General features: G+C 36.8%; 1 protein-coding gene across 2 annotated transcripts in view; it reads right to left on the reverse strand.

Moving 5' to 3' along the window:
* The window catches only part of FCHO2 (FCH and mu domain containing endocytic adaptor 2), a 138077-nt gene that overhangs the window by 93526 nt on the left and 17568 nt on the right, over positions 1–26983 (reverse strand). For both annotated transcript variants that reach the window (XM_036764115.1, XM_036764106.1), the window contains exons 2-5: positions 22063–22154; positions 15901–15975; positions 13028–13169; positions 12786–12938 (exon numbers count right to left, since the gene is read on the reverse strand). In XM_036764115.1, the coding sequence (XP_036620010.1) occupies positions 12786–12938; positions 13028–13169; positions 15901–15975; positions 22063–22154 (462 nt within the window). The remainder of the gene's footprint in view (positions 1–12785; positions 12939–13027; positions 13170–15900; positions 15976–22062; positions 22155–26983) is intronic.

Raw genomic sequence — 26983 nt, forward strand, 5'->3', positions numbered from 1 at the left:
ATAAGTGGTTAAAGGATATGAATATTTTTTCTCCTAAGAAGGACCATATGAAAGAATGCTCCAAATCACTAATAATAAATGAAAATCAAAACAACATAATGGTTTCACTTCACACCTAGAAAATTGGTAAAGATAACCAAAAAACAAACAAAAACCAAACCATGTTGGCAGGGTTGTGGAAGATAAGCACACTAGTGCAATGTTAGTGAAGCTATGAATCAGAATAACCAATTTGGAATTATAAAAATAAAGTAACTAAAATGTCTATACCTTTTGACTAAGAGATTCCATTACCAGGTTTATATCCCAAGGAGACCACTGATAAGAAAAAAGTCCCCATAAACACAAAATACTTATAGCAGCACTTTTTATGATACTAAAAAATTAGAAACCAAGTAGATGTCCATCAATTAGGGATGGCTAAACAAACTGTTGTAGTGTATAAATGTAATGAAATGTTACTATTTTGTAAAAAGTGATTTATGTGATGAATACAGAGAAATCATGGAAAGATCTTTTTTTTTTTGAGGGGAGAAGGAAGGGTAATCGGGGTTAAGTGACTTGCCCAAGGTCACACAGCTAGTAAGTGCCTGAGGCCAGATTTGAACTCAGGTCCAAGTGACTCCAGGGCCGGTGCTCTACTCACTGCGCCACCTACCTGCCCCTAAATCATGGAAAGGCCTACACAGACTGAAGCAGAAAAAAAAGCAAGCAGAGTGAAGAAAACAATATACTGTACACAATGACTTCAACAAAGTGGAAAAAACAAAATTTAAACATTGCAAAATTATAAAGAATAATCATGGTTCAAAAGAAGAAATAAGAAGACTCCCCTATCCCAACCCATTGTAGAAATATATTAAAAGTATTTCACACTGCATAAATTTTCAGACCTTTTTATGAAGTATGGATCAATTATGATTAATTTCTCCTCTACTTTTCTTTTGTCTTTAAAAAAATACTAATTGGGGGACAGAGCCAAGATAGCAGCTGGAAAGCAGGGACTTAAGGTCTCCCCCAAATCCCTCCAAACACCTGTAAAAATGGCTCTGAACAAATTCTAGAGCTGCAGAATCCACAAAATAGCAGAGCGAAGCAGGTCTCCAGTCCAGGAGAGCCTGGATGGTCGCTGGAAAGGGTCCATCACACAGTGCAGGGAGCGAAGCACAGCCCAATGTTCGCTGCACCAGGAACAACCAGACTAGGAGGGCCATGAATCATTGAGGTGTGGCAGTTACCAGACTTCTCAGCCCATACATGCCAAACACAACAGAGCAGGTTAGTGGGAAAAGCTGCTGGATCAGGGTGAAAGCAGTCTGGCCCCAGCCTTTGGGGTGGCAGAGGTGGTGCAGCAGCGGCGGTGCGGCAGTGGCAGCGGCAGCAGCAGAAAGCTCCTGCAGCTGCTTCCAGAGCTCCAACATCAGCTGCTTCTGGGGTCCCTGGCTCACATAGTGGGAGGAATCAAGCAGCAGATCAGAGCAGGAGTGCAAGTAGCACTTTGCTGGCGCAGAGGCAGGTTTTCTTCCTTTGTTCTGCTTGGATCTGGGTCATGGTCATGGTTGGCGGTTCTTGGTGGAGGAGGAGTGCTGCTGTGGCAGAGCTTGCAGTGCCATTGGAGTAGAATTAGCTCTGAAAACAGCAGCAGAGCCCCTACAGCTTGGGATAAAATACTCTCTACTCTACAAGCAGTCATACCCTGAAAAAAAGATCAAGGGTCAAGTAGTTGGCTGGGAACATGAACAGGCAGCTAAAAAGAAGGCAGACTATTGAATCTTTTTTTGGTGACAAAGAAGATCAAAACATACAGCCAGAAATCAACAAAGTCAAAGAGGCTACATCAAAAGCCTCTAAGAAAAATGTAAATTGGTTTCAGGCCATGAAAGAGCTCAAAAAGGATTTGGAAAAGCAAGTTAAAGAAGTAGAGGAAAAACTGGGAAGAGAAATGAGAGTCATGTGAGAAAACCATGAAAAACAATTCAATGACTTGCTAAAGGAGACCCAAAAAAATACTGAAGAAAATAACACCTTAAAAAATAGATTATCCCAAATGTTAAAAGAGCTCCAAAAAGCCAATGAGGAGAAGAATGCCTTAAAAGGCAAAATCAGCCAAATGGAAAAAGAGGTCCAAAAGACCACTGAAGAAAATATCACCTTAAAAATTAAATTGCAGCAAGTGGAATCTAGTGATTTGATGGGAAATCAAGATATTATAAAACAGAACCAAAGGGATGAAAAAATGGAAGACAATGTGAAATATCTCATTGAAAAAACTACTGACCTGGAGAATAGATCCAGGAGAGATAATTTAAAAATTATTGGACTACCTGAAAGCCATGATCAAAAAAAGGGCCTAGATATCACCTTTTAAGAAATTATCAAGGAAAACTGCCCTGATAATCTAGAACTAGAGGGTAAAATAGGAACTGAAAGAATCCACCGATCACCTCTTGAGAAGATCCCTAAAACTCCTAGGAATACTGTCACCAAATTCCCAAATTCCAGAGCTCCCAGATCAAGGAGAAAATACTGCAAGCATCAGAAAGAAATAATTTGAGTATTATGGAAATACAATCGATAACACAAGATCTGGCAGCTTCTATGTTAAGGGATCAAAGGGCTTGGAATACGATATTCCAGAAGACAAAGGAGATAGGACTAAAACCAAGAATCACCTACCCAGCAAAACTGAGTATCATGCTCCAAGGCAAAATATGGACTTTCAATAAAACAGAGGACTTTCAAGCTTTCTCAATGAAAAGACCAGAGCTGAATAGAAAATTTGACTTTCAAATATAAGAATCAAGAGAAGCATGAAAAGGTAAAAGAAAGAAAGAGAAATCATAAGGGACCTATTAAGTTGAATTGTTTTGTTTACATTCCTACATGGAAAGATGATATGTGTAATTCATGAGACCTTTCTCAGTATCAGGGTAGTTGAAGGAAATATACATATATATAGACAGAGGGCACAGGGTGAGTTAAATATGAAGGGATGATATCTAAAAATATAAAATCAAATTAAGGGGTAGGAGAGGAATATATTGAGAGAGAGAGAAAGGGAGAGATAGAATGGGGTAAATTATCTCACATAAAAGTGGCAAGAAAAAGCAGTTCTGTTGGAAGAGATGAGGGGGCAGGTGAGGGTGAATGAGTGAATAATCGTGCTCTCATCAGATCTGACTTGAGGAGGGAATAACATACACACTCAATTGAGTATTTTACCCCACAGGAAAGTAGGGGAAGGGGATAAAAAAAGGGGGGATGATAAAAGATAGGGGGAGGAGGTAATCAAAAGCCAACACTTTTGAAAAGGCACAGGGTCAAGGGAGAAAACTGAATAAAGGGGATCCGGATAGGATAGAGGGAAATATAGTTAGTCTTTCACAACATGATTACTGAGGAAGTGTTTTGCATAATGATACATGTATGACCTATGTCAAATTGCTTGCCCTCTTAGGGAGGGTGGGTGGTAAGGGAAGAGGGGAGAGAATTTGGAACTCAAAGTTTTAAAAGCAGATGCTCAAAAAAATAAGTTATTTTTGCATGCAACTAGGAAATAAGATATATAGGGAATGGGGCATAGAAATATATCCTGCCCTACAAGAAAGTAAGGGGAAATGGGATGGGGGGGTGGGGCGGAGAAGTGGGGTGACAGAAGGAAGAGCTGACTGGGGAATGGGGCAATCAGAATATATACCATCTTGGAGTGGGGCGGAAGGTAGAAATGGGGAGAAAATTTGTAACTCAAAATCTTGTGGAAATCAATGTTGAAAACTAAAATAGTAAATAGTAAAATATGAAAAAAAAGTACTATTGGTTACATAGGATAGTCATCTGGGAGAGAGGGAGGATATTAAGGAAAACTCACTAGTTGTTAAAAAAAAAAAGACAGCCATAAATATGTATGTTAATAGAAACACTAAAAAAAGGACACACAGGCTATAACAATTTAAGTAGAAAGAAACACATACACAAATCAAAAGTCAATATTGCAAAATTACAAAGAATAAGGATGGCTAGAGAAAAGATATAAAAGAAGACATCCCTCACTTCATCCCATTGCAAAGGGTGGAAGGCCAAGTGCTGTCCACTGCACATATTTTCAGACATTCCTGATATACTGATTAAATGTGCTGGTTTTTTTCCTCTTCTTTTTATTTTTTGTTTTTTTTTAAACTCTAAAAAAATAATATATGTTACATGAAATAGTTCTCTGGGAAGGGGAAGTATATTGGGGGAAATTATGGTGATTTAAAAAAAAGACATCAATAAAAACTTATTTTTTAAAAAGCAAGTATAGATTTCCATAGGAAACAATATTACAATACATCAAATGCGCAACTTCAAGAAAATCTCTAGTTACTTCATATCAAAAACATAACATTTATATTTTTAAAAACTCACAATACTAATTTCTTTAAATTTAAATTCTTACCAGTAACCAGTTATCAATTAAGTATCTATGTTCATGGCACAGTACAGGGATGTGAAGGAAAGACAGCAGCAAACCAATAGCTTCCTTTGGTTAACAGAAAGTTATTCAGTTAGTACAGATGGTCTATGGAAACAGAATATTTGCATAAGTGATTCGGAAACCTGCACTCAGCTGCTTACTGAATTGTGGTTAAACTTCCTATTAATAGTACTATGTGGCTTACTTTCTAAATGAAGTGTACAACATCAAACAAGTGAATGGTTGGGTAAACCTTTCTTTAAAAACCTTTTTCCAATTGAAATCTGGGGGAGTTTGTGGTTTACCACAAAACCATAGTGCATAAATAGCAAATAAAAGCAGCACTCAACCAATCATTAGTGCTTATTTTCAAATATACCGCAGCTTTGCTTTAAAAGAAAACAAAAACAGCCCATTACTACACCTTGAACCAAACAGTACCCAGGTCAAATGTTTTACCACCAAAATATCAATAAATATTTTTGATTAGTAAAAGAAACATCATTTTAAATAGGTTTGAATATTGTATTCAGAATGACCACATCAATATAAACATAATAAACAACAATAAGAAACTGAACATTGTGTAATTATAATGATAAAGCTTGTCCACAAAAAGACATAAGAATGCACCTCCTTCTCTCTGTGGAGGTAAGGGAATATAGCTTTGGAATACTGAATACAACGTTACATTTGGTTGGTATGCTGATTAGTTTTGATGAACATTTTATCCTCTTTCTTTTTTATATGACTCTTGGGTGGAGAGAGGGATATATTTGGAAATAAAGGTGATGTAAAAACAAAAATTATTAAAAAGAGAATAAGTAAATGTGTAGATTAAAATAGATCTCAAACTGTAAGCTTAAACACAAAAAGCATTATAAAAGACATCAGGTCTGACTGGAAAAAGAGATAGACTGCTCAAGAAGACTAAGTTAATAGATGGAAAGCCTGAGTGCTACACTGGCACCAATAAAAAATATTGCAAGCTGCAGGGGAAGATCTCCAAACACTGGGTAGATTCTCTATGGGAAAATAGTACAAAAAGATATGGACAAAGACTAATGGTGAAGAATGCTTCCCAACCCCTGGCAGAGAAATGATGGATTAGAAATGCAGAATGCACTTTTTCAGTCTCAGACAACACATTGATGTATTTTGCTTGATTATGATTATGTGTTACAGGGAAGGCTTCTATTCAGACAAGTGGGGGATAGAACTGGTAGGTACAGATACTGACGCAAAAAAGAAGAAAATAGCATTAATGAAACATGTTTTAAAAATACACTGAGAAGTCAGTTCAGAAGAGGACATAAAAAGGACCGTTTAAAGATAGTTTTACTTAATAGGGATTTTTAGGAGCCACAGAAGACTAGGGCTGTGCACTATTCCCTCACCCCAATGGCCAGAGAAACAAGATTCAACATTCTCTCTTCTTTTTCCACATCTCTCCTCCCCCTGCTCAACTCAGTAAAACAGTTTACTAAGGTCTAACAACCTGGTCATTATTTTCCGAAAGCTGCTTCCTGGAATGGGGCTAGAATTGATTCCATGATTCTTAAGTTGACATCACGAACAAATAAAGAGCCCATGACACACCCCAGCAAAAATCTGAAGGGGATTCCAGATGACGCAACAATAAAGAATTCCCCACCAGTTCTTCTCAAAAAACAAAAACACAAGAAAAAAATCAGAAAAGCCTCTATTCACTCCAGAAAAAAAGGCAACAAGAAGCCAGCAGTGCCTAGGAGAAAGACTATACCAGGAAGCCAGCCCAAATCCCAGTAAAGGGAGTGAAGCCTGCAGGCTTGGGGGTGCACTGGGGAGAAAACCAGTAAACTATTAAAAAACAGAACACAATGAAGAAATATTGTGGATTAAGGGAAGCTCAACAGGTAAATCCAGACAAAGAGTAAATCTACAACAACTAGTAGCAGAGCTACAGGGGGGAAAAAAGCTTAGCCACAAGAACTACAAAAATGACTCAGAAATGGAAGCAGGATACAAGAAAATAAAATTAAAATTGAAATTAAAACTCTGGAGAAAAAGATTAGAGAATAAATAATTTAGAACAGAAGATAGAAATTGTTACCCAAGTAATGAGTATAGAAAAATCAGATCTTAATGACTCCATGAGACAACAGGAAATATTCAAAGTCAAATGACTAGGGAAAAAAGAAGAAAGGTAAAGGGATCTACTATGAAAAACTGACCTGGAAAACAAGGATAGTTTAAAAATCATCAGATACCCAGAGAACCATAACTAAACTAGGAGGAAAAGAAGGAATAAGCATTTATATAATACCTACCATGTGTCATTTAATCTTTACAACCACCCTGTGAGGTAGGTACTGTTATCATGCGCATTTTACAATTCAGGAAACTGAGGTAGACAGAGATTAAATGATTTGCCCAGGGTCACAAAGATAGGGCATTTCTGAGGTTGAATTTAAACCTAGATCTTCTTGATTCCAGGCCCAGCTCTATCCACTGTATAACACATCAGAGAATCAGGGAAGGAGTTACTATTCACATTTGTAGATAAATGAGTTCTTGACCAAATCAAAGGTTAAAGAGGATCACAAGAACAGCACAATAGATTTTAATTATACAAAACTGAAAAAAATTCTGCACGAACAAAATACAATTAGAATTAGAAGGAAAGCTATTAAACTTTGGGGGAAATCTTTGCAGCAAATTTCTCTGATAGAGTTGATATCTAGGATTAAAAAACTGATTCAAATATAGAGCCATTCTCTGTAAGAGCCATTCCCCAATAAGTACCAGAACAAAGGATATAATGTGTAATTCTCAAAAGAAAAAATGCTAGCAGTTACCAACCACATAAGAGGAATGTAAATTAAAACAACTCTGGAGCTCTACCTCCCACCAACCAGACTGGCAAAGGTGACCAAAAAAAAAAAAAAACTAACAATGTCGGAGGGACTGTGTGGGAGAACAGGCACATTAATACACTGCTGGCAGGGCTATGAATTGATTCAACCTCTCTGGAAAGCAATTTGGAACTATATCCAAAACGTCACTAGACTTGAACTATCTTTGATCCCGTGATACTCCTACTAGACTTAAACCTCAAAGAGATAAAAGAGGGAAAGTACCCATGTGCACAAAAATACTTAAATCAGCACTTTGGAGAGGTAGAGTAGCAGAAAGAAGTATATATATATATATATATATATATATATATATATATATATATATATCCAAATAAACATAAAAAATTCCAGATCTAATCCTAATTGGGAAATCCAAGAAAATTAATAAGACATCTTTCCAGCACAGATTAACATAGGAAGGCAAACAAAGATCTGTGGAAACTAGGGATGGGGCCTGGCCAAGAATGACTTGATAGATAGAAGGCATTCCAGTGCAGGTAGAGGTTATGCACCAGGGCAAAAAGAGGTTCCAAATCCAGCAGAGAGGGCCTGATCTTGTGCTAGGTACAGAGATTGGTGCCAACTGCCTATTATTCACCATCTCAATTCTGGGTTACAGATCCAGGACAGAATGAGGAGGGGACCTGTGTTGGGGGGTGGAGGGGTTTGGGGGGGAGAAGTGGCTGTCCTGGTGAGGAGTGGTCATGGGCTCTGGGTTATATACTGAGCAAGAAACAAATTCAGAAGCAGCTGCATGGCTCAGATCCTAGGAGCACAGTGAGGTCTCACTTCCAGTCTCTATCCCAGTTTGAAGCACAGATAGGTATTACTAGGGCAAGACCAAAGGCAAGCCTATAATTCTTTCCCTCTGAAACAGCACAGCTTTCCAGCTGACTCCAAGAGGCTGAATTCATCAGCACCCACTGTTGCTCAGACTCAAACCGAGGTGAGAAACTTGCATAGCTTAGACTGGGGTGTGGTAGTGATAAGACTTTACCCTAGATCAGACTACTCTGGAAGTGCTAAAGGTTTTCAGGTCACCAATCTGTACTGCCTGAGAGACCTCTGAATAATATAATACTTAGTACCCCAAAAAAGTGGGTACCACATTTTCTCTCCAGAAGTGAGCAAAACCTGGCCCTAACACAAAGTCTGAAGTCAAGAATCGGGCTGGAAGAATGAACAAACATAAAAGAACCCCATCGCAAAAAAGCTGTTACAGTGACAGGGAAACTAAAGGTACAAACCTAGATACGAACATGCAGTTTTCAGAAGAAGAAATCAAAGCTATCAACAATCACATTAAAAATCCTCTAAATCACTACTGATTAGAGAAATGCAAATTAAAACAACTCTGAAATACCATTCATACCTATCAGACTGGCTAACAGGACAGAAAAGGAAAAAGAAAAATGCTAGAGGGAATGTGGAAAAACTGGGACACTAATACACTGTTAGCAGAGTTGTGAACTAATCCAACCATTCTAGAGAACAATTTGGAACTACTCCCAAAGGGCTACAAAACTGTGCATACCCTTTAATCCAGCAATACTTCTACTAGGTCTGTATTCCCAAAAGATCAAAGGAAAGGGAAAAGGACCTATTTGTACAAAAATATTTATAGCAGTGCTTTTTTGTGGTGGCAAAGAGTTGGAAATTGAGGGGATGCCCATCAATCAGGGAATAGCTGAACAAGTTGTGCTATGTGACTGTGATGGAATACTACTCTAAGCTTGAGAAATGACAAGCAAGATTGGTTCAGAAAAACCCGGGAAGACTTACGTGAACTGATACAAAGTCACGTGATCAGAACCAGGAGAACATTGCACACAGAAACAGCAACATTGTAGGGATGACCAAGTATGAAAGACTTAGCTACTCTGATCAAGACAATTCCAAAAGATTCATGATGCAAAATGCTATCCACATCCAGAGAGAGATTGATGAACTCTGAATGTAGACTGAAGCATACTTTTTAAACTTTATTTTTCTTGTTTTATTTTTGTTTTCTTTTACAACATGACTAATATGTAAATATGTTTTGCATGACCTCATGTGAATAACCAAAAACAAATTGCTTGCATGCTCAAGAGGAGCAGGAGGGAGGGAGAGAATGAATTTGGAACTCAATTTTTTTTACATGTAACTGGGAAATATTTAACAAAGTAAATGAAAATAATTTTTAAAAGGACACAAACCTAGAAGAAATGAACCCAAAACCTCTACAAGAAATGGCTCAAAGAAAAACTCAAGCTTAGGCACAAATTCAACTAGAATTTCCAGAAGAAATGAAGCAAAGATTAAAAAAGAATTAAAGAATGTTTTTACAAAGGAAAAGAGAGGGCTGGAGGAAAAAATTGGAAAAGAAATGAGAACTAAGGAAGAAATAAATTAAGAGAAGAGCATGGAACAACAAGAGGCACAAATCTTTGCCCACACAACAAAATCCCTGAAAATCAGAATAGAACAAAGAAAAAACAGAGCAAGGAGAAAAAAAATATTTAACAATCATTAGACTACCTGAAAGCCATGTCCCAAAAAAAGGAAAGAAAAGAAACTAAATATAATATTATAAGAAATCAAAGAAAACTGCCTCTATCTCTTAGAACCAGAGAGCTATGCAGAAATATAAAGAATTTACCCATCACCTCCTAAAAAACCCCAAACTGAAACTCCCATGGCCAAATTCCAGAGCTTCCATATCAAAGAAAAAACACTGGAAGTAGCCAGAAAGAATCCAACTACAAATGAGCCACAGTCAGAATTACACATGATTATTCAGTCATTTTAAAGAAGAGGAGAGCTTGTAATATCACATTCCTAGAAGGCAAATGATAAAGACTTACAACCAAGAATACTTTACCCAGAAAAACAGTATAATCATAAAACGGATGGAAAAAACCCAAACTTTTAAGGTGAAACTGGCAGCTAGGTGGCACTGTATGGATAGAGTTCCAGGCATGGAGTTAGGAAGACTTGAGTTCAAATTTGGTCTAAGACATTTAATAGTTGTGTAATCTTGAGCAACTTAATCAGTTTGCCTTAGTTTCCTCATCTGTAAAATGAAGATAATAATAGCACCCACCTCCCAGGGCCGTTGTAAGGCTCAAATGAGATAACAGTTGTAAAGCACTTAGCACAGTACTTGGCACATAGTAAGTGCTATATAAATGTTAGATGTCACCATCATTACTATTAAATAGAGGACTTTCAAACATTCCTAATAAAAAACCAGAGCTGCAAAAGGATTCTGAAGTGTAAATACAGGAGTTAAAACAAAAATCAAAAGGCAAATAAAAAAGAAAAATGATTAGGGACTAAATAAGGATAAACTGTACATTCTAATATGAAGAGATGATACATATGTCCCTTCTCAAGGATCGCAGAGGGGGTCTAATTACACAGAAGACCTAGGGATAGTTCTGTTATGTCATGATGATCTAAGGGATGAACAGAAAGAGAAGGTAAGAGAAATACACGTTAGGGAGGGGGAAGGATGAAAAATTTATCTCACATAGTCCAGGTTCATAAGCAGAAGTCTATACAAACAAGGAGGAAGGGATGGGTGCTGACACTTGTGCCTCGCTCTCATTTGAACAAACACTCACACTCACACACACACAGAAGGTATATTTTACTCAACTGGGAAATAAAAGAGATGGGAAGGTGAAGAAGGGTAGATTAAGGGAGTGATTAGATGTCCATCAACTGGGAAATAGCTGAATAAGTCACAGTATATAATTGTGAAGGACTACAGCTGTGCTATAAAAATTGAAGGGGATGGCTTCCTGGGAAGACTTGTATGAGCTGATGCGAAGTGAACAGTAGAATAATTTATGAAATGACAAAAATGTTTTAATGAAAAACAACTCTAAAAGACTCAGAATCCTGAGTGAGATATATACACATGTATGTATGCATTGTGTGTGTGTGTTTGTTTGGACATGGTCAACATGGAAATTTGTTTTGCTTGAGTATTTTTTCTTCTCTCTCGAATTCACTCCTGACTCTAGACTTGTCCACTTCTATCCTTCCTGCCTTCTCACCCTGGAGATGCTTCCATTCCTGTGGTCCCATACTCTCAATGCCAAGTTCTGATCCACCATCTACATGAGAGTAAATACTCATGTTCATTTCTCTCTCAGATCTGCTCCTCTCTCTCCAGACTTTTTATGTTTATAAGAAGGATTTTGTTTCCCTTTCATGAGGGTTGGGGTTGGGGGAGGGTGCATGGAGGGGTCTAAGAAAAGGTAGGTTTTTGCTAATTGAAAAAGTAAAATTTAATTTAAAAGAACAAAGCAGAAATTTTTTGTTGTAGCAAAGAGCTAGAAATAAAAATGAGTGTCAATCAATTAGGGTATGATTAACAAATTCTGGTATATGAAAATGTGATAGAATATTATACTGTGCCATAAGAAAGAGGGACATACATTCAAAGAAATCTGAAAGGACTCGTATGAATTAATGGAGAATAAGGTTATCAGAAGCAAGAGAACAATTTATATTATCACTATGCCATAAATGAAAAAAAAAACTGTAAGAACTGAGAACTATGACAGATAAAATGACCATAAACAAGTCCAAGGACTAATGTTGAATCATACTTCTTGGCAGAGAGGTGAAGAAAGAGACCTGCATTTTTAGACATAGTCAATGCTAGATTATTCTCCTTTGTTATGAGAGAGCTTTTTTTGGGTGGGGGGCACTTATGCAGAGGAGTTAAGGGATGTTAACATTGAAACAAAAAAAACCCGTAAATAATAGTGACTACCCCCCCCAAAAAAAACCCCCACATATGCACACAGGAAAAAGAAGTTCAAAAAGGGACTTATATAAACAGGGCAGAACTGGAATTATCATAATAAATGTAACATACACTTTTTTTAAAAAGTTGTACATAATAGCGATTCACAGTGTCACATATGATTAATCCCCTGTTCTTAATTATATAAAAAAAATTCATATTTGTTGATGACGGTCAAATTCAGGTTTTTGTTTTTTTTTTTAACATATTTAACATACACTTTTAAAAAGATACATAACAAGGGACACAGTGAGTAGAGCACCAGCCCTGGAGTCAGGAGGACCTGAGTTCAAATCCAGCCTCAGATATATAGCATTAGCTGTATGACCTCGGGCAAGTCACTGAACCCCAATTGCCCTGCCTTCCCCTCCTCCAAAAATAAATAAACAAAATTAAATAAAAAGATACATAACAGAAGTTCAAAATTTCAGATACAAGCTTCTTTTCTATACTGTTTATTGAAATGTTGAATTTGGTTAAGTTCATAATAAAAATGTAAAATTAAAGAAAGATAAGTGTAAGAATCACATAGAATAAGACAGGAAGAGATTATGAGACACACTGATGGGATCATGCATCTATTGAAGTATCAAAGAAACAACAAAATTTTAAAGCCATTTATTTTAACTACCTTTTCTATTTCTCTCTGTGTAGCTCCTTCTTTTTTCAAACGTTCTTGTTCCAGACACTTGGCATTGTAATTTTCCTTAGATTTTTGGAGGGCCTGAGTTATACTCTGAATATTTTGTACAGCTTCTAGAGTGCCTGCAACTTCTTCCTTAGTCTGTTAAACAACAAGCAAATCATCAAAATGACATAGTAACAGGAAAACAATATTTAACAATATATTCTTTGATAAGAGAAAAGAGATACCTTTTTGTGAGATCTTACTTGTTCTTCTCCATACTTCTGTACTTCCTTTATTAGTTCTTGTAACTTTCGAACAAGCTCCAAGTGGCAGCTTGCTAATTTTTCTGTTGATGACTTAAATACATCCCACACAGGTGCAAATGTTCTAGGAAAAAAAATCACAAATAATCACTGGTATAGTTAGGTCTAAACTTGTATTAAGATACAAGTTCTATGTTACTATTTTTTCAAAACCTTAGCAAATATTAATTCAAAATAAGCATGAAGACATTCTAAAGACTAATTCAAGCTACCTAATCACTATTTCTTCTCTCCCAGACCTACTCCTGACTCTGGACTTCCCCATGGCTACCCCACCTATCTTCTCACTCTGGAGATGCATCCATCCCTGCAGCTCTGTACTCCAAATGGTGAGTACCTCCTGACCACAATCTACATGTAGGTACTCATACTTATTTCTCTCCCAGCTCTGCTCCTGCTTCTCCACTTTTATATTCTCTCCTCCACCACCCTTCCTCACCCAGCCCCAAAAGTGGCAGAAATGATCCTCATGGCCTCAAGTGTCTACATATCAATTCCCAAAGTCCAGATCATCAACAAAGCAAGCTGGAGATCTCCAAAACAGAAGGTAACTGTGGCCTTGATAGAAGATCTAATGGTGCAGTGGAAAGAGCACTGGATTTGAAGTAAGCTGCTACTTAGTAGCTCCATGACCATGCACAAGTCCCTTAAACTCCCTAAGCCTGTTTGCTCATCTTTAAAATGAGGGGGCTGTTAGATGACCTCTAAGGCCCCTTCCAACTCTAAACCTATGACAATCCACAGCAATGGAAGGCATAAAATGTTATGAAAAAAGAAGAGATTAAATAGAAGCAGAGCAGCAACATAAAGATTCATCTGTGCCAAAAACCATGAACCTGAAAAAAGGAGCATTGTAGAAAACATCTGGGTGAGGACCAAAGGAAGAAGGAAAAAAAGTGATTCTGTAGTGAGATTAAGGTCAAATTGTAGACCAACTTGAGGAAATGAATGAAGAAGTTAAATACAGGTAAGTGTAAAATTCTATACTTAGGTTTTTTTTTTTAAAACTAACTATATAAATACAGGATGAGGCAAGACTTAACCAAAATACATTTAATGGGAAAAAGAAATAGAGGTTCTGTGGAATACAGAGGCAATATAAGTTAGTCATGTCTGCACCAGCAAAAAAAAAGCTAATGCCCTCTTAGGCTACATTATGAGAAACAAAAAAGGTGTTCAGAGCAAGAAAGGAGATATATGTATTCTACCTAAGTAGTACCTAATGGCATCTCCAGTAATGTGTTCTTGATGCCCTATTCTTGAAGTGACAGCATGGTAAGAATACATGTAAAATGGTTATTGTATGTCTTGCCTTCTCAATGGAGTAGGGGGTGGGGGAAGAGGAGAAATTGGAAATGAAAATAATTTTTTTAAAAGAATACTGCATTTTAGTCAAACTAAAGAGAAAGTAAGTTTTGTTTTAATTGATTTTTTTTAAATTATGGCAGAACAATTTAAGTCTCTTTAGGGAAATCTAAATAAAGATCATTCTATATTCTTTGCATGTACCCATAACAACAGATCACTCAAAAACTTATGTATACAAACTATTTAATAAAAGTAAGAAATATCAAATTCCTGGTTCATTTCAAATTGACTGATTTTAAATATGTTTTCTACTTAAACTGCACAATCTCCCAAAAATAAAAACCTTTAGGGCATATATAGTTATCCTATTAATCAGAATACAAACTGCCCTCCCCAACCCCATCCCCCAACCTAGCTTGCATAAAACCTGTGGGCAGCCTATAATTACATATTTAAGGTGATAAACACTGAGGAATAAGGTCTCCCCCACAGCAGCAGAAACAGCAACAACAGCTTGCCAGAACATGCTAAAGGATCCTAAGCCAGACACCAGATACTGGTGCCATAAGGTAAAAGAAGCAGCTGCCTCTACCACATTTACTCCCAATAATGTCCTGCATCCTTCCTCCTATCCCCTTAAAATCGGGGTTCTTAACTTGTTCTGTGTTACAGACCACTCTGGTAGTCTACTAAAGCCTATGGACCATTCTCAAAACAATGCTTTTAATTTTAAACTCATAAAATAAAATACATATTGCAAAGAAAATCATTTATATTGAAATAAGGTTATAAAAGTATTTTGAAAACACATGTTCATGGACCCCAGTTTATGAACTTCTGCTTTAACACAGAAATCTCACAGAAAAACTCATCAACTCACCTCTCTCTCCTATTTGCCCTAGGCAAGAAATAACTGCTATGTTTGAGTTGTAGAAAGGGACTTAATCTCCCTAAAAGGCATACTTTGTCCTGTGGCTTAGCCTCTGCTTGCAGAAGAGACTGTACAGAATTCAGTATCACTGAAAAAGTAATAAAGGAGAGAGAGAGGGATAACAGACCCCACAGATTATTAGGGTTTCCAAACTTTGCAAATGATTCAGGTACTGTCCTGGGAGTAGAACGGGAGGTTGTGGAATGATCCATTTGTATTAGCTTTCTCCTTGGCCAGGAATACCCAATTTCTCATGTTTGTTCACTATTAAAATTTTTCCTACTTTCTTAGATCCTTTTTAACTTGCTATAATGCAAAATTTTGTGGGACAGAAGCTTATTTGCTTTTAGAAAAGAAAAACTACATGCTTTTCCTAAGCAGATTGTGTTTTTGCCACAGTAATTTTTCATTGTACACCTACTTTTTTTTCTTTTCAATCAGAGCTCATAGAGACACGGCCTATATGTAAGGTTATCGATATACAGACATAAACAATATACTTGACATACATAGATACACATAAAATCATGCAAAAAGAGGAACTATATTAACTTACCCAAGTTGTGTATAATTGCTTGCTGATTTTGCTAGTTTTGTCATTGACCGTGAATATGCCTCTTCTATTGTAGCCCTGTTTAAAAACAAACAAAGTTCCCGTAACAATACCTACAGTTTAGTGGCCCAAAACTATCAAGCTAGAAGTAAGACCGATGTTAGTACCAGAGATACTTCAGATTACTATATTAAAAATAAGCATATTTTTGTCCATGATTTTCTTTTCCAGATTCAAATACTTTTACAAGCAGATCAGAATATAAGGAGCTAATTAATATTTATATCTATTCTAAAGGAATTCATAGAACCTATAATTAACCACAATATAGTTACCTCTTCCCTCTTTTATTTAGTAGTACTCAGTGATTACAACAGGAAACTGAAGAATGATGCATACCTTCTCTACTACTGAATCACCAAGCTAAATCACTTGGTATAACACTTATTAATTCTGCAACGTGCTTTACATACTTTTATTAGTCCTCACAACTCTTATATAGCTCATTATTATACTCATTTTACAGATCAGGAAACTGAGGACCAGTGACCTGCCCAACTTAAATAATGACTCATCAGCTCTTGAATTCCAATTACTTTGAAGTTATATCTACTAGCTTCACAAACCAAAATTTATTGCACTAAAAAATTGTGATTTATACATTTATTATTCAGTTTAAATCTCTGGGTTGCTGCAGGATAAGAAGGGAGCATCAAGGAAGGATACAAGGGAAAACTAGTCTTTTCCACAAAGTCGAGGCCATAGCATATAAACTTCTGGAAATGAGCTGGAAAAAGCATTTGCCCCCATCAACACGTAGGAATGTAACCTGTTATCTATTTACATGCTTTATTTAAATAACTAATTCCCTTTTAAAGCTTATACTTCTAAACCACAGCAAAGTAGGCAAATCCACCTAAAGCTACAATACTATGACAAAATGTTATTATAGTCATAATAGAAAAACTAAATGTAGAGAAATAACCCAAGGATCAAAAGAGTGAAAAGAAAGAAATGCCTTGACTACAACTTCCTTCAGTTGTCTTCCACTGCCTTGGTTTCTGTGGCACCATCCCATCCCAGCGTCTCCTATACACCTTTTTCTAGCTCTCCCTCTCTCTGACCCCAAATTATGGAGAGATGCTCTAAAAAGATCAAATCCTAGGCTTTGTTTTCCTTTTCTTTATACTCTCCCCTTGGAAAGCACATCCATCCAATCTTCTAACCATCTTCTGAGATCACAGGATTGCAAATCTGAGAACTGAAAAGATAGTGGTGACTTCAAAGGAAACAGGGAAGTTTGGAAGAGAGAAGATTTAGGAGGAAAGGTAATGGTTTCAGTTTCAGACATATTGAGTTTAAGATATCTCTGGGACATCCAGTTTGAAATGTCCAATAGGCAACTGGTTATGCAGAACTGAAGCTCAGAGGAGAGACTTGGCTGGATATATACATATCTGAAAGTCATCTTCAAAGATGACAGCTAAACCCATGGGATCTGATGAGGTTCCAAAAGAAAGAGAGATTCTCAGAAGAAGGGAAGAAGATCCATGAAAGAGCATTGGAGAAAACCCACAGTTTAGGGGGCATGATGAGGATGATAAACCAGCAAAAGAGATGAAAGAGGTGGTGAACCAGGAGAGAATAATGTCATGAAAAGGTGGGGAAGAAAGAATACCTAGGAGGAGAAGCTGGTCAATGGTGTCAAAAAGGGTTTAGAAGGTTTAGGGCTGAAAAAAAGACCATCAGATTTAGCGATTAGCAAATCACTGGTCAATTCCATAGGACAAATGATGAATCATTAACTGAGAGGTAATGGAAGATATATCACATACACTTTTGGACACGGCCAATGCGGGAATGTTTTGTCTATCCACATTAATTACAGGGGGAGGAGATGGGGAAGAAAAAATAAATGCTTGTTAATTGAAAATAAGTAAAATGAAATAAAAGTCACATAAATAAAGTGAAGCTGGGCAGATTTTTAAAGAGGGATCATTGGTAAGTCTTGGAGAGGGCAATTTAACAGAGTGATAAGGTCAGAAGCCAAACTACAAGGAGTTGAGGAAACAGAAAAAAGAAGTGGAGGCAGCAAGAGTAAACAATTTTATCCAGGAATTGAGCTAAAAAGGGAGGAGAAATATAGGACGATAGCCTGAAGGGAATGGTAGGGTTCAGTAATTTTTAAAAATTTTTTAAGAACGGGGCAGAGCTCTCTTAGAGCTAAGAATGCTGCTGCTGATATGGTGAACATTCCCTAAACCTACAGAACTCACTTCAAGAAGGTTAGCAAGCACCAGCTTCTCATAAAGTGACACAGTACAAGGGCACAGACAAGGGGGCTATGACTAGAAGCAGATAGTGTGAAATAAAGCCAATTTTCCACAAAAGCTGAGATCACAAAGGGTACTATACTGAGGCATGTCTTCCAGTCTTGGAGGAGGCTGGCCATTAAGAGAAAATGTAAGCACAATGAATTGGAAGAAGAAAAGAAAAAAAAAAGGACCAAGTGATCCAGATCTAAGCTTCATCTTTTTTTCATAATAAAAACAAAATGCTGAAGCTATAATATTTAAATTCTTTGGCCTCACTTGCTGTTTTCGGGGGAGAAAAGTCTTTAGTCATACCAGGTAAAGTTTTCCCCAACATAGAAAAAGCTAATTAATGCTTGAAGAAGTGGCTGAGTATGTAACTTGGTGAGATAACTAAATCAGATTTAAATGTGGTTCACACAGATATGCTTCAATGAATCTTAGCTCAAAATCTTTTCTCATTCAGAAAGTCCAGCAGGGAATCTCAGGGTTTAACTAACTATCTATGCACCCAGGTGAGCTGGTGGCTGGGGAAAGAGAGGCAAATGAATAATAAGGGAACAACTCACAGCCTAGCCCAAGGTATAAAGCAGACAAACTAATATCAGCAGATCAACAGTGAAGTCATCACCTTTAAAGGCTTTTTCAAAATATTATCTTAAAGAAGTAGCTATTTCCCATATCTACTTGCATAAAGAGTAGTCTTTCAATGTAATTTTTTTTTTTTTGGTAAAGAGGCAAAGTTCTCAGCTAAGAGAAGAGAGTGGCAATCAGTCAATCAACAAGTATTTATTAAGTGCCTACCACGGTCAGACATGTGCTAGGGGCTAGAGATAAATACAAAGAATAAAACAATCCCTACTCTTCAAGGAGTAAATAAGTGCTTAATAAATATTTGTTGATCAACATTCAATGGCCTGTGTTACGGAATCTTAACCTTTCTTTATGCCATGGGCACCTTTGGCAGTCTGGTGAAATCTACAAATCCCCTCTAAGACTAATGTTTTTAAATAATTAAAGAACATGCTAAATTTCAGATAGAGTTTAGTTAAAATAAAGATTTAATTTTTCTTTCTTGTTCATATTCATGGGTCCTGTGGCCCCAGATTAAGAACTCCTGCCCTGTACAATCCAATTTCTTATTATTTGTTCAGCCAGGTAGCACAGTGGAGAACAATAAAGCTGTGCACCTAGAGTCAGAAAGACTGACCTCAGAAACTTACTGGTTGCATAACCCTGGGTTAAGTTGCTTAGTCTTTGTCTCCCTCAGTTTCTTCAATTGTAAAATGGAAACAGTAATAGATGGGGATAGTAATAGCACCCACTTCATAAGGTTGTTGTGAAGATTAAATGAGATATTTGTAAAGCACAGTGCCTGGCACATAGTAGGCTCTTAATAAATGTTTGTTTCCTTCCTTTTCCCTCCTATTATGCATCTATATGCATCAACAGTGAGGGTAGCAGAAAGATACTTGGTAAGAGAGAGCCAGCCAAATCTCACCTTTGATATTTCTGACACATACCAGTTATATGACTCTGAGAAAGTCATTTAAATCTCTCAGTATTCCAAACAACTCTCTAAATTATGAGCTGCAAAGCAGTTGCTGATATGCATTGGTGGGTATGCATTCTTCACCTGGAATTCTTGCCTACATTCATATCACAAATGTGGATTTTTTCCTTTATTCTCACACAGAGAAATGGTTCTTAATCTAGGGTCCATGAACTTATTTTTTTATATTTTAAAAACTGTATTTCAAAGTAATTGTTTTCCTTGGTAACCCTAGGTGTTTCGTTTCGTTCATTTAAAAGCATTATTCTAAAGGGGTCCATAGCTTCACCAGACTCCCCAAAAGATCCCATGACGTGAAAAAGGTTAAGAATCCCAAATATCATCATCATAGCATTTATACAGCATGATGTGCCAGGCACCGTGGTAAGCACTTTACAATTATTATCTCATTTGATCCTCACAACAACCCTGGGGTGCAGGTGTTATTTATGATTCCCATTTTACAGATGAGGAAAGTTAAGGCAAAGAGAAGTTAAGTGACTTGCCCAGAATCACATAGCTACTAAGTGTCTGAGACCACATTTTGAACTCAGGTCTTCCTGACTTGAGGCTCAATGCTCTATCCACTATACCACCGGGCTGCCCCTATGTAGGAATCATCCACTCTAGTCAGATGTTTTGCCATTCCCTAATATTACTCATCCTTATCCCTTTTCCTAAATTCATGTATACTGTTTGGGGATAACTGGATTGCCTTCCTCTCTGTATATTCAATTTCTGCTCCTCATTCCTAGATTATCTCAAGGCCCATTTCTTCCATTAAGCTTTCCCTAACAATCCAGCCAACATATCTTTTAACCTCTTTCCCACCCCTCAATATTTGTCTACATCAAATATTTGGGTCCCTAATCTCTTATCTTTGATGTGAGCTATTCTTAGCTTCCCAATTATTTGGATGTTATGAGAAAGCATAGTATAGTGGAGAGATCACTAGACCAAGAGTCGAAAAATATGAGTTCAAGTCTCAACAACGCCACTTACTAGGTATGTGACCACAGGCAAGTCAGTCTCTAAGCTTTAGCTCTCTCATCCATAAAGTACACTGTTAAATCACACTCTCTACCTCAGAGCATTGGCCTGAAGGAAAGCCCTTTGTAAACCATAAATAAGGCAGTATATAAATGTGAGCTGTTATTATCACTATCATCACCATTATTATTTTCCTTTAGCAAGGCTCATGTATAAGAAGCCCATAACATTCCTAGAGGGGGTTAATTCTAGAGTTGGAGATCTTTACCTTGGGTCCCTGAACTTGTTTTTAAAATATTCCGGTAAGTGTATTTCAATATAATTAGTTTCCTTTGTAATCCCATGTATTTTATGAATTTTAAAACGTTATTCCGAGAACGAGTCTATTGACTTCACCAAGCTGCCAAAGAAGTCTTCACGAAAGAAATAAGGTTAAGAACCCTTGTTCCAGACTTTCTTGAAAACAGGGTAATTCATGAGTGGCAATAATAAAGATGAAGATAGAAGAAGTGACCCAAAGGATAGAGGGTCTAATGAGAGACAATCTGTTCTATTTTTCTTCTTTCTCCTTTCTTATTTCATGCAACCTCCCCTCCCCCAGCAAATACATAATGCTTAGCCCTCCCTCTTCCTCCTCATCCTTCAATCATTTCACTAGACATCTCAGCTAAGAACTAATCTAATTAAAACATCCAACAATGCCTGATTGGTTTCAACCAGGTGAAGGTAAGCTTCAATTATAAGGAAAATTAATTTATGTTGAATAGTTCATTCTCCGATGACAAATGAGGGGTAATAATTCTGTTTTAATGAAAGCAATGCACAACTATATTAAAAATGGGGAAGAGCTCAAAACAATAAGACCACTGTTACATGTTTCTAGTAACAAAATGACTTGTAAACAGCATTGCAAAAGTTGAATTCCATTAACAACCCAAATCTATTGATTTGAATAGCCCTAAATACATCAAGATGAAAATTTTAAAGTAATTATCTATCAGTTAAACATTTAGTGATTTATATAATTTCAGATAATTATCTTTTCTTATTATAGAACTACAGCAATTCTTTTTGGCTAAAGAAATGGCATTTCTTACTTGTGGTCTAAAAAAAACTCTTTCGTATAAAATGTTTATTGTATCACCTTATTACCTATCACACACAATGAAAAATACAGGGTTGACATTTTATTACGTAGTTTCAAAATATGTCTGGTTACTTCTACACAAACTTAACAAAAAAAGCCAATGTCACTTTAACAGTTTTTCTCTTAAAAAGTTAAAATGAAATATTAATATAAAAAGCACATACCTTTCTCTTACAAAATCTGCGAGTTCCTTTGTTGATATCTGTCCATGTTTCATGTTATGGTAGAGTACATCAAAGCCACTATTTCTTTCCCCCTAAAGGTTACAAAGATTTTTAGTTAAAAAATAGATCAACGTATCTTTAGGATACTGTAATAAACATTAACAATTCCTCAAATTGATGATTAGTTCACTTGCCTTCCTTCCCTCTACCTATTAATAGCTCTATTCAAAATAGTTTTAAATTTTGTTTTCATAACATTTCAAGTTATAAACTCCTCATTCCAGATAAAATCACTGTCATTAACTTATAGCTTTTAAAAGAGCAATCTAGGCTTCAGTTAAGAAAGGAAGAAATCTAAGACATATGAGTTTTAAAATAACCATGCAGTCCTTTTGACTTTTTTAAAAAAAGATATTACTAGCTCTCAGAAAGGCTGATGTTAAATGTTAAACTCAGGGTGTTGGTTTTTTATAATGGTGATCACAATACATTTTAAACTCTACCAGGGGTAATGAGGCCACATGTTTCCCACAAGCCTAGGCTATGGTCTAGTTTTCTCCTTTGGTGAATTTGAGAAGGGAGAAACATGGGAATAACAGGTTTCAATAAAGGAAAGTAGTATCTTATTTGTTTAAAATTGGTCTTGATCAGAAATCTTAGCTTAATCACCAGGAAGGGCAAATAATGTTTCTGGGCATACTTATACCATCTTTAAAAAGTTTAGTGCTGTATTACCACGGATAAAATTAACACCCTACAAAATGACAAAGTTGCTTAAGATTCAAAAAGCAAAACACCAGCAAATCAAGGTGAAAAAAAATACTACGTTAAATGTCAACTTCATAGATAAAACACACAGATGGCTCATAATAAACTTAAGTACATATGGTTACCAGAATTCATTTAAAAAGAAATGTTCTATTTTTAAATTATAAGCTTTATTAAAGTCCAATATCAGTATCAAGAAAATAGCAAAATCTAAATAGTTCTTGAATGCTAATTAAGTATCTTAAGAGTTTTAACTTAGACTTGACAATTCCTTTCCTTCAAATATACAGTTAAGCTGTTCAGTTTGGTTTCCCTGTAATTCTAAATGCTTTAGTATATTTGTTGTAAATTAAAGCAATCCTATAAGCAAATATTATGCAATCTGAAACCCAGCTTTTTCCACAACTGAAAAAAAACAGGAAACAGATTACAGGAACTTCCAGTTATGCTGAAGTGGTCCCTAATAACCTTATCAAATGGTATGTTAAGTATGTATTTTGCTACACACATAGAAATTACAATCTTATATTTACATGTTAGCACTATAAACATTCCTTTGAATTTTGAGCATTCCTTTCCAAATGTTTAAAAAAGCATCCAAACAATAGAAAGTAGAGCATTGGTCGGTCTCTCAGTCAGGAAAACCTGGGCTCCAGTGCAGTCTCTGACACCTACTAGCTGTGTGACCCAATCGCTTAACCTCTTAGAGCTCGAGGAAGCTCTAAATCTATAAACCTGCAATGATAGAAGTTCCTCACCAAGGACTGCCTATACTAATGATGTTAGAAGGTTCTGTTACTCTCTCTGCTCAAAAGATCATTTTGCCCCAATAGTTGAAAATAACCGGAGGTAAAATCACTACTAGCAGTTTAGGTCAAGGTTGCTTGTATAAACTCATGGACTACAGGAAGCATCCAAGAGTCTTTGGCTCTCTTCTGATTCTATTAGTCACATACGTGCCTCAGATACCACATCTATTCAAATTTCAGCTATGCCAAGAATTCAAAAGAATGTCAAATAGATCTTAGAAGCCGATTGTTTTTAACCAAACCCACGATTTCATTGGTTTAATAAGCTCTGGTGAAGAATTTCCTATACCAACGTTGTAAAAGTAATAACAATGATAATACAATGACAATAACTATCATTTACACAAGGCTTTAAGGTTTGCAAAGCCCTTTACAAATACTATCTCATTTGATTCTCACAATAACCCTCGGAGGGAGGTGCTATTGTTATCTCCATCTCACAGATGGAGAAATGGCAGCAGACAATTTAACAACTTGCCCAGTTTCACACAGCTATTAGGTGTCTGAATCTGAATTTGAATTCAGGTCTTCCTGACTCCTGGCCCACTGCTCCATCCACTCTACCACCTGGCTGTCTCTAGGTAGCTCAGATGTACCTTGTCCTTGGCACGGAATAAGCAGGCACTTAATAAATGTATGTTGACAGGAATGGAACACAGGCTTGCCAAAGGGCCTGAGGGGTTAAATGACTAAGTAGTCCAGGGTCACATTATCAGTAGGTAGCAGAGGAAGGACTCAGAGACAGGTTTTCCTGATTTTGAGGCCTGATCTCAATATCCCCCATAGGCAGCCATGCTGCCAAAATAGATGCCACAACAGGTGAGGCACCTAAAGCAAGTGCATTTTGCTCACATCAGTACCTTTTTAAGTCCTCATTTGCAGCCCATTTACTCTGATTTTACATTTGTCCAACACATATCTGGTCTCCAAATCTCCAATAGATTAGACCAACAAATTAGAGAGGAGGAAGCGAAAGCAAATAGCTAGTTGATAAGGGCTGCAAAGTACTTCACAGATATCTCTTTTGATCCTCACAGTCCTGTGATGTAGGTACTATTACCTCCATTTTACAGATGAGAAAACTGAGGCTGAGAGGGGTCAAGTGACTTGCCCAGGTCACGCAGCTATTAAGTGTCTGAGACACAATTCAAACTCCCACCTTCCTGACTCCAAGTCCTGTGCTCTATCCACTGTGCCACTGGCTGATATCTCAAAAGTGCTCAGGTTGACTCTATCCATACCTTTAAGTTCTAAGATCATACTTCCACATCTGAGTCAATAAGAATATGAGTAGCATGGCAGAAATGATAAGACAATTGAAACTAGAAAAGGAATTAGAAGCAAGTGTGGATTTAGAGATTTTGCAACTCACGAGAATCATGAGTTCACAGCCTATTTACTTCCCTTCCCATAATCTCATTGTAGTTCCCAATTCTACATTCTGCCTTAGTTTTTAATTCTCCAAAATACAGACTTTTGAGAAGGAAATCACAGAAAACAGGGTTTACAAAAATGTTTTGGCAGTTTTATCTATAAAAACAAAAAATAAAAAATAATCTACACGTACAGCAATTAAGGAAAGATTGGACAAAGTGATAGATTACACCATAATAATGAAAAAATATGAGGAATGTGTAAAGAAATGCAAAACAATGTGAAGTGAACGTGGCAAAATTAGAATACTTACACACTCAATATTGAGAATTATATGAAAAAAAATGTTTTAAGGTCTACCACTACCATTTCTCCAGTGTCTATTATCAAAGTCCTCTGCTCTGCCCTGGAGGAGATACAAAATTTAAATAAAACAGGGATTTTGACTTTACAGAATTTAATATATGCAAGAGAGATAAGACAGTAAACACAAAAAGAAAACATACCATATTTCATTAGAGCATTAGCAAGTTTTAAAACAAGGCTGTTACTAAGAGGGAGTTAGAAGGGAAGGAGATATTTATTACTGAAAGCTTCCAGAAGGAGATAACATTTGAGTTTTGGTTTAAAGGATGAATAGGAATTTGACAGAAAACAAGGAGAGACCATACCTGATATAGGCAATAACATGAGAACCTGGGGGATGCTCAACAGACAGAATTAGCCTAATATGGTTACATCATATTGCACATAGAAGGGAGAAATATGAGATAAGGGAACCTAGTGCCCAAATTGTGGAGAGCCTCTTGATGCCAGTAGAGTTTGAATTTTGTTTCATAGACAATAGGGAGCTACCTGAGATTTTTTGAGCAAAGGCAGCAGCAAAATGAAGAACTACTTAGAAGGTGAAAGAGCAGCAATAGGAAGACCAGAAAGGAGGTTATTATAATAGTGTAGGTGGGTACTAATGAAGGACTTATACTAAGACAGGGGTAAATGGCAATTAAGAGGTGGGGATATATGAGAGGAAATTGTGGAGAGAGAATCAACAGGACTTGGAGAGATGGAAGAGGGAATCAATAAGCATTTGAGTGCCTACTATTTGCCAAGCACAATATAAGGGCAGGACATAAAAACACAAATACAAAAAGTGAAAAGGTACCTACCCTCAAAAAGAGCTTACATCCTCCTAGAAGGATACAACCCTATTGAGATAAGAAAATACAGTACACCTATAAAATATACAATGAGAGGGGATGGAGATGGAGGAGACTGGCTTGCTGGAGCTGATCAGGAAAAGTCTCTTGCAGAAGATAACTAAGTAAATCATGGTAGAGAGCCTGTGCAAAAGGCAGCAGATAGAATGAACGCAAACGTATAGGAACAAGTTTGACTAGAACGCAGAAGACATGAATGAGAATAACTTGCAGACGGACTTGGGAAGACAGGCTGGAGTCAAGTTATAAAAGGATTAAAATAACAGAAGAGTTTGTGTCTCATCCTAAAAGCATTGGGTAGGCACTGAAGAATCTTAAGCAAAGAAGTGATGTGGTCCAGCCTGTGCTTTAGCTGTGTGGAAGATTGCCTAGAGATTGGAAAGACTAGATGAAGGAAGGATAATTAGGAGGCTACTGCAATAGTCCCAGGCAACAGATAATGAGGACTTTAACTGGGGTGGTTTGGGTATGAGTAAAGAGAAGGGGATGGATTTGAAAAATGTGAAGAGATGGAATGGACAAGACTTGGCAATCAACTGGATATGGGTGGTGAGATGGTGAAAAACTAGATGACTGGCAGAACCTTTAACGCAAACAGGGAAGTTAGAGTCAAAGATAATCCCAAAAGTTATGAACATGGTAAAATAGATGAATGTTGATGCCATAAACAGAAGCAGTGAGGTCAGTAAGGTCACAAAGCAGGATGAGGAGAATACATAATAAACTCTTCTTGGGACATAATAATAGATGACA

This window comes from Trichosurus vulpecula, chromosome 1, assembly GCF_011100635.1.
Source record: "Trichosurus vulpecula isolate mTriVul1 chromosome 1, mTriVul1.pri, whole genome shotgun sequence".
NCBI classification, from domain to species: domain Eukaryota; kingdom Metazoa; phylum Chordata; class Mammalia; order Diprotodontia; family Phalangeridae; genus Trichosurus; species Trichosurus vulpecula.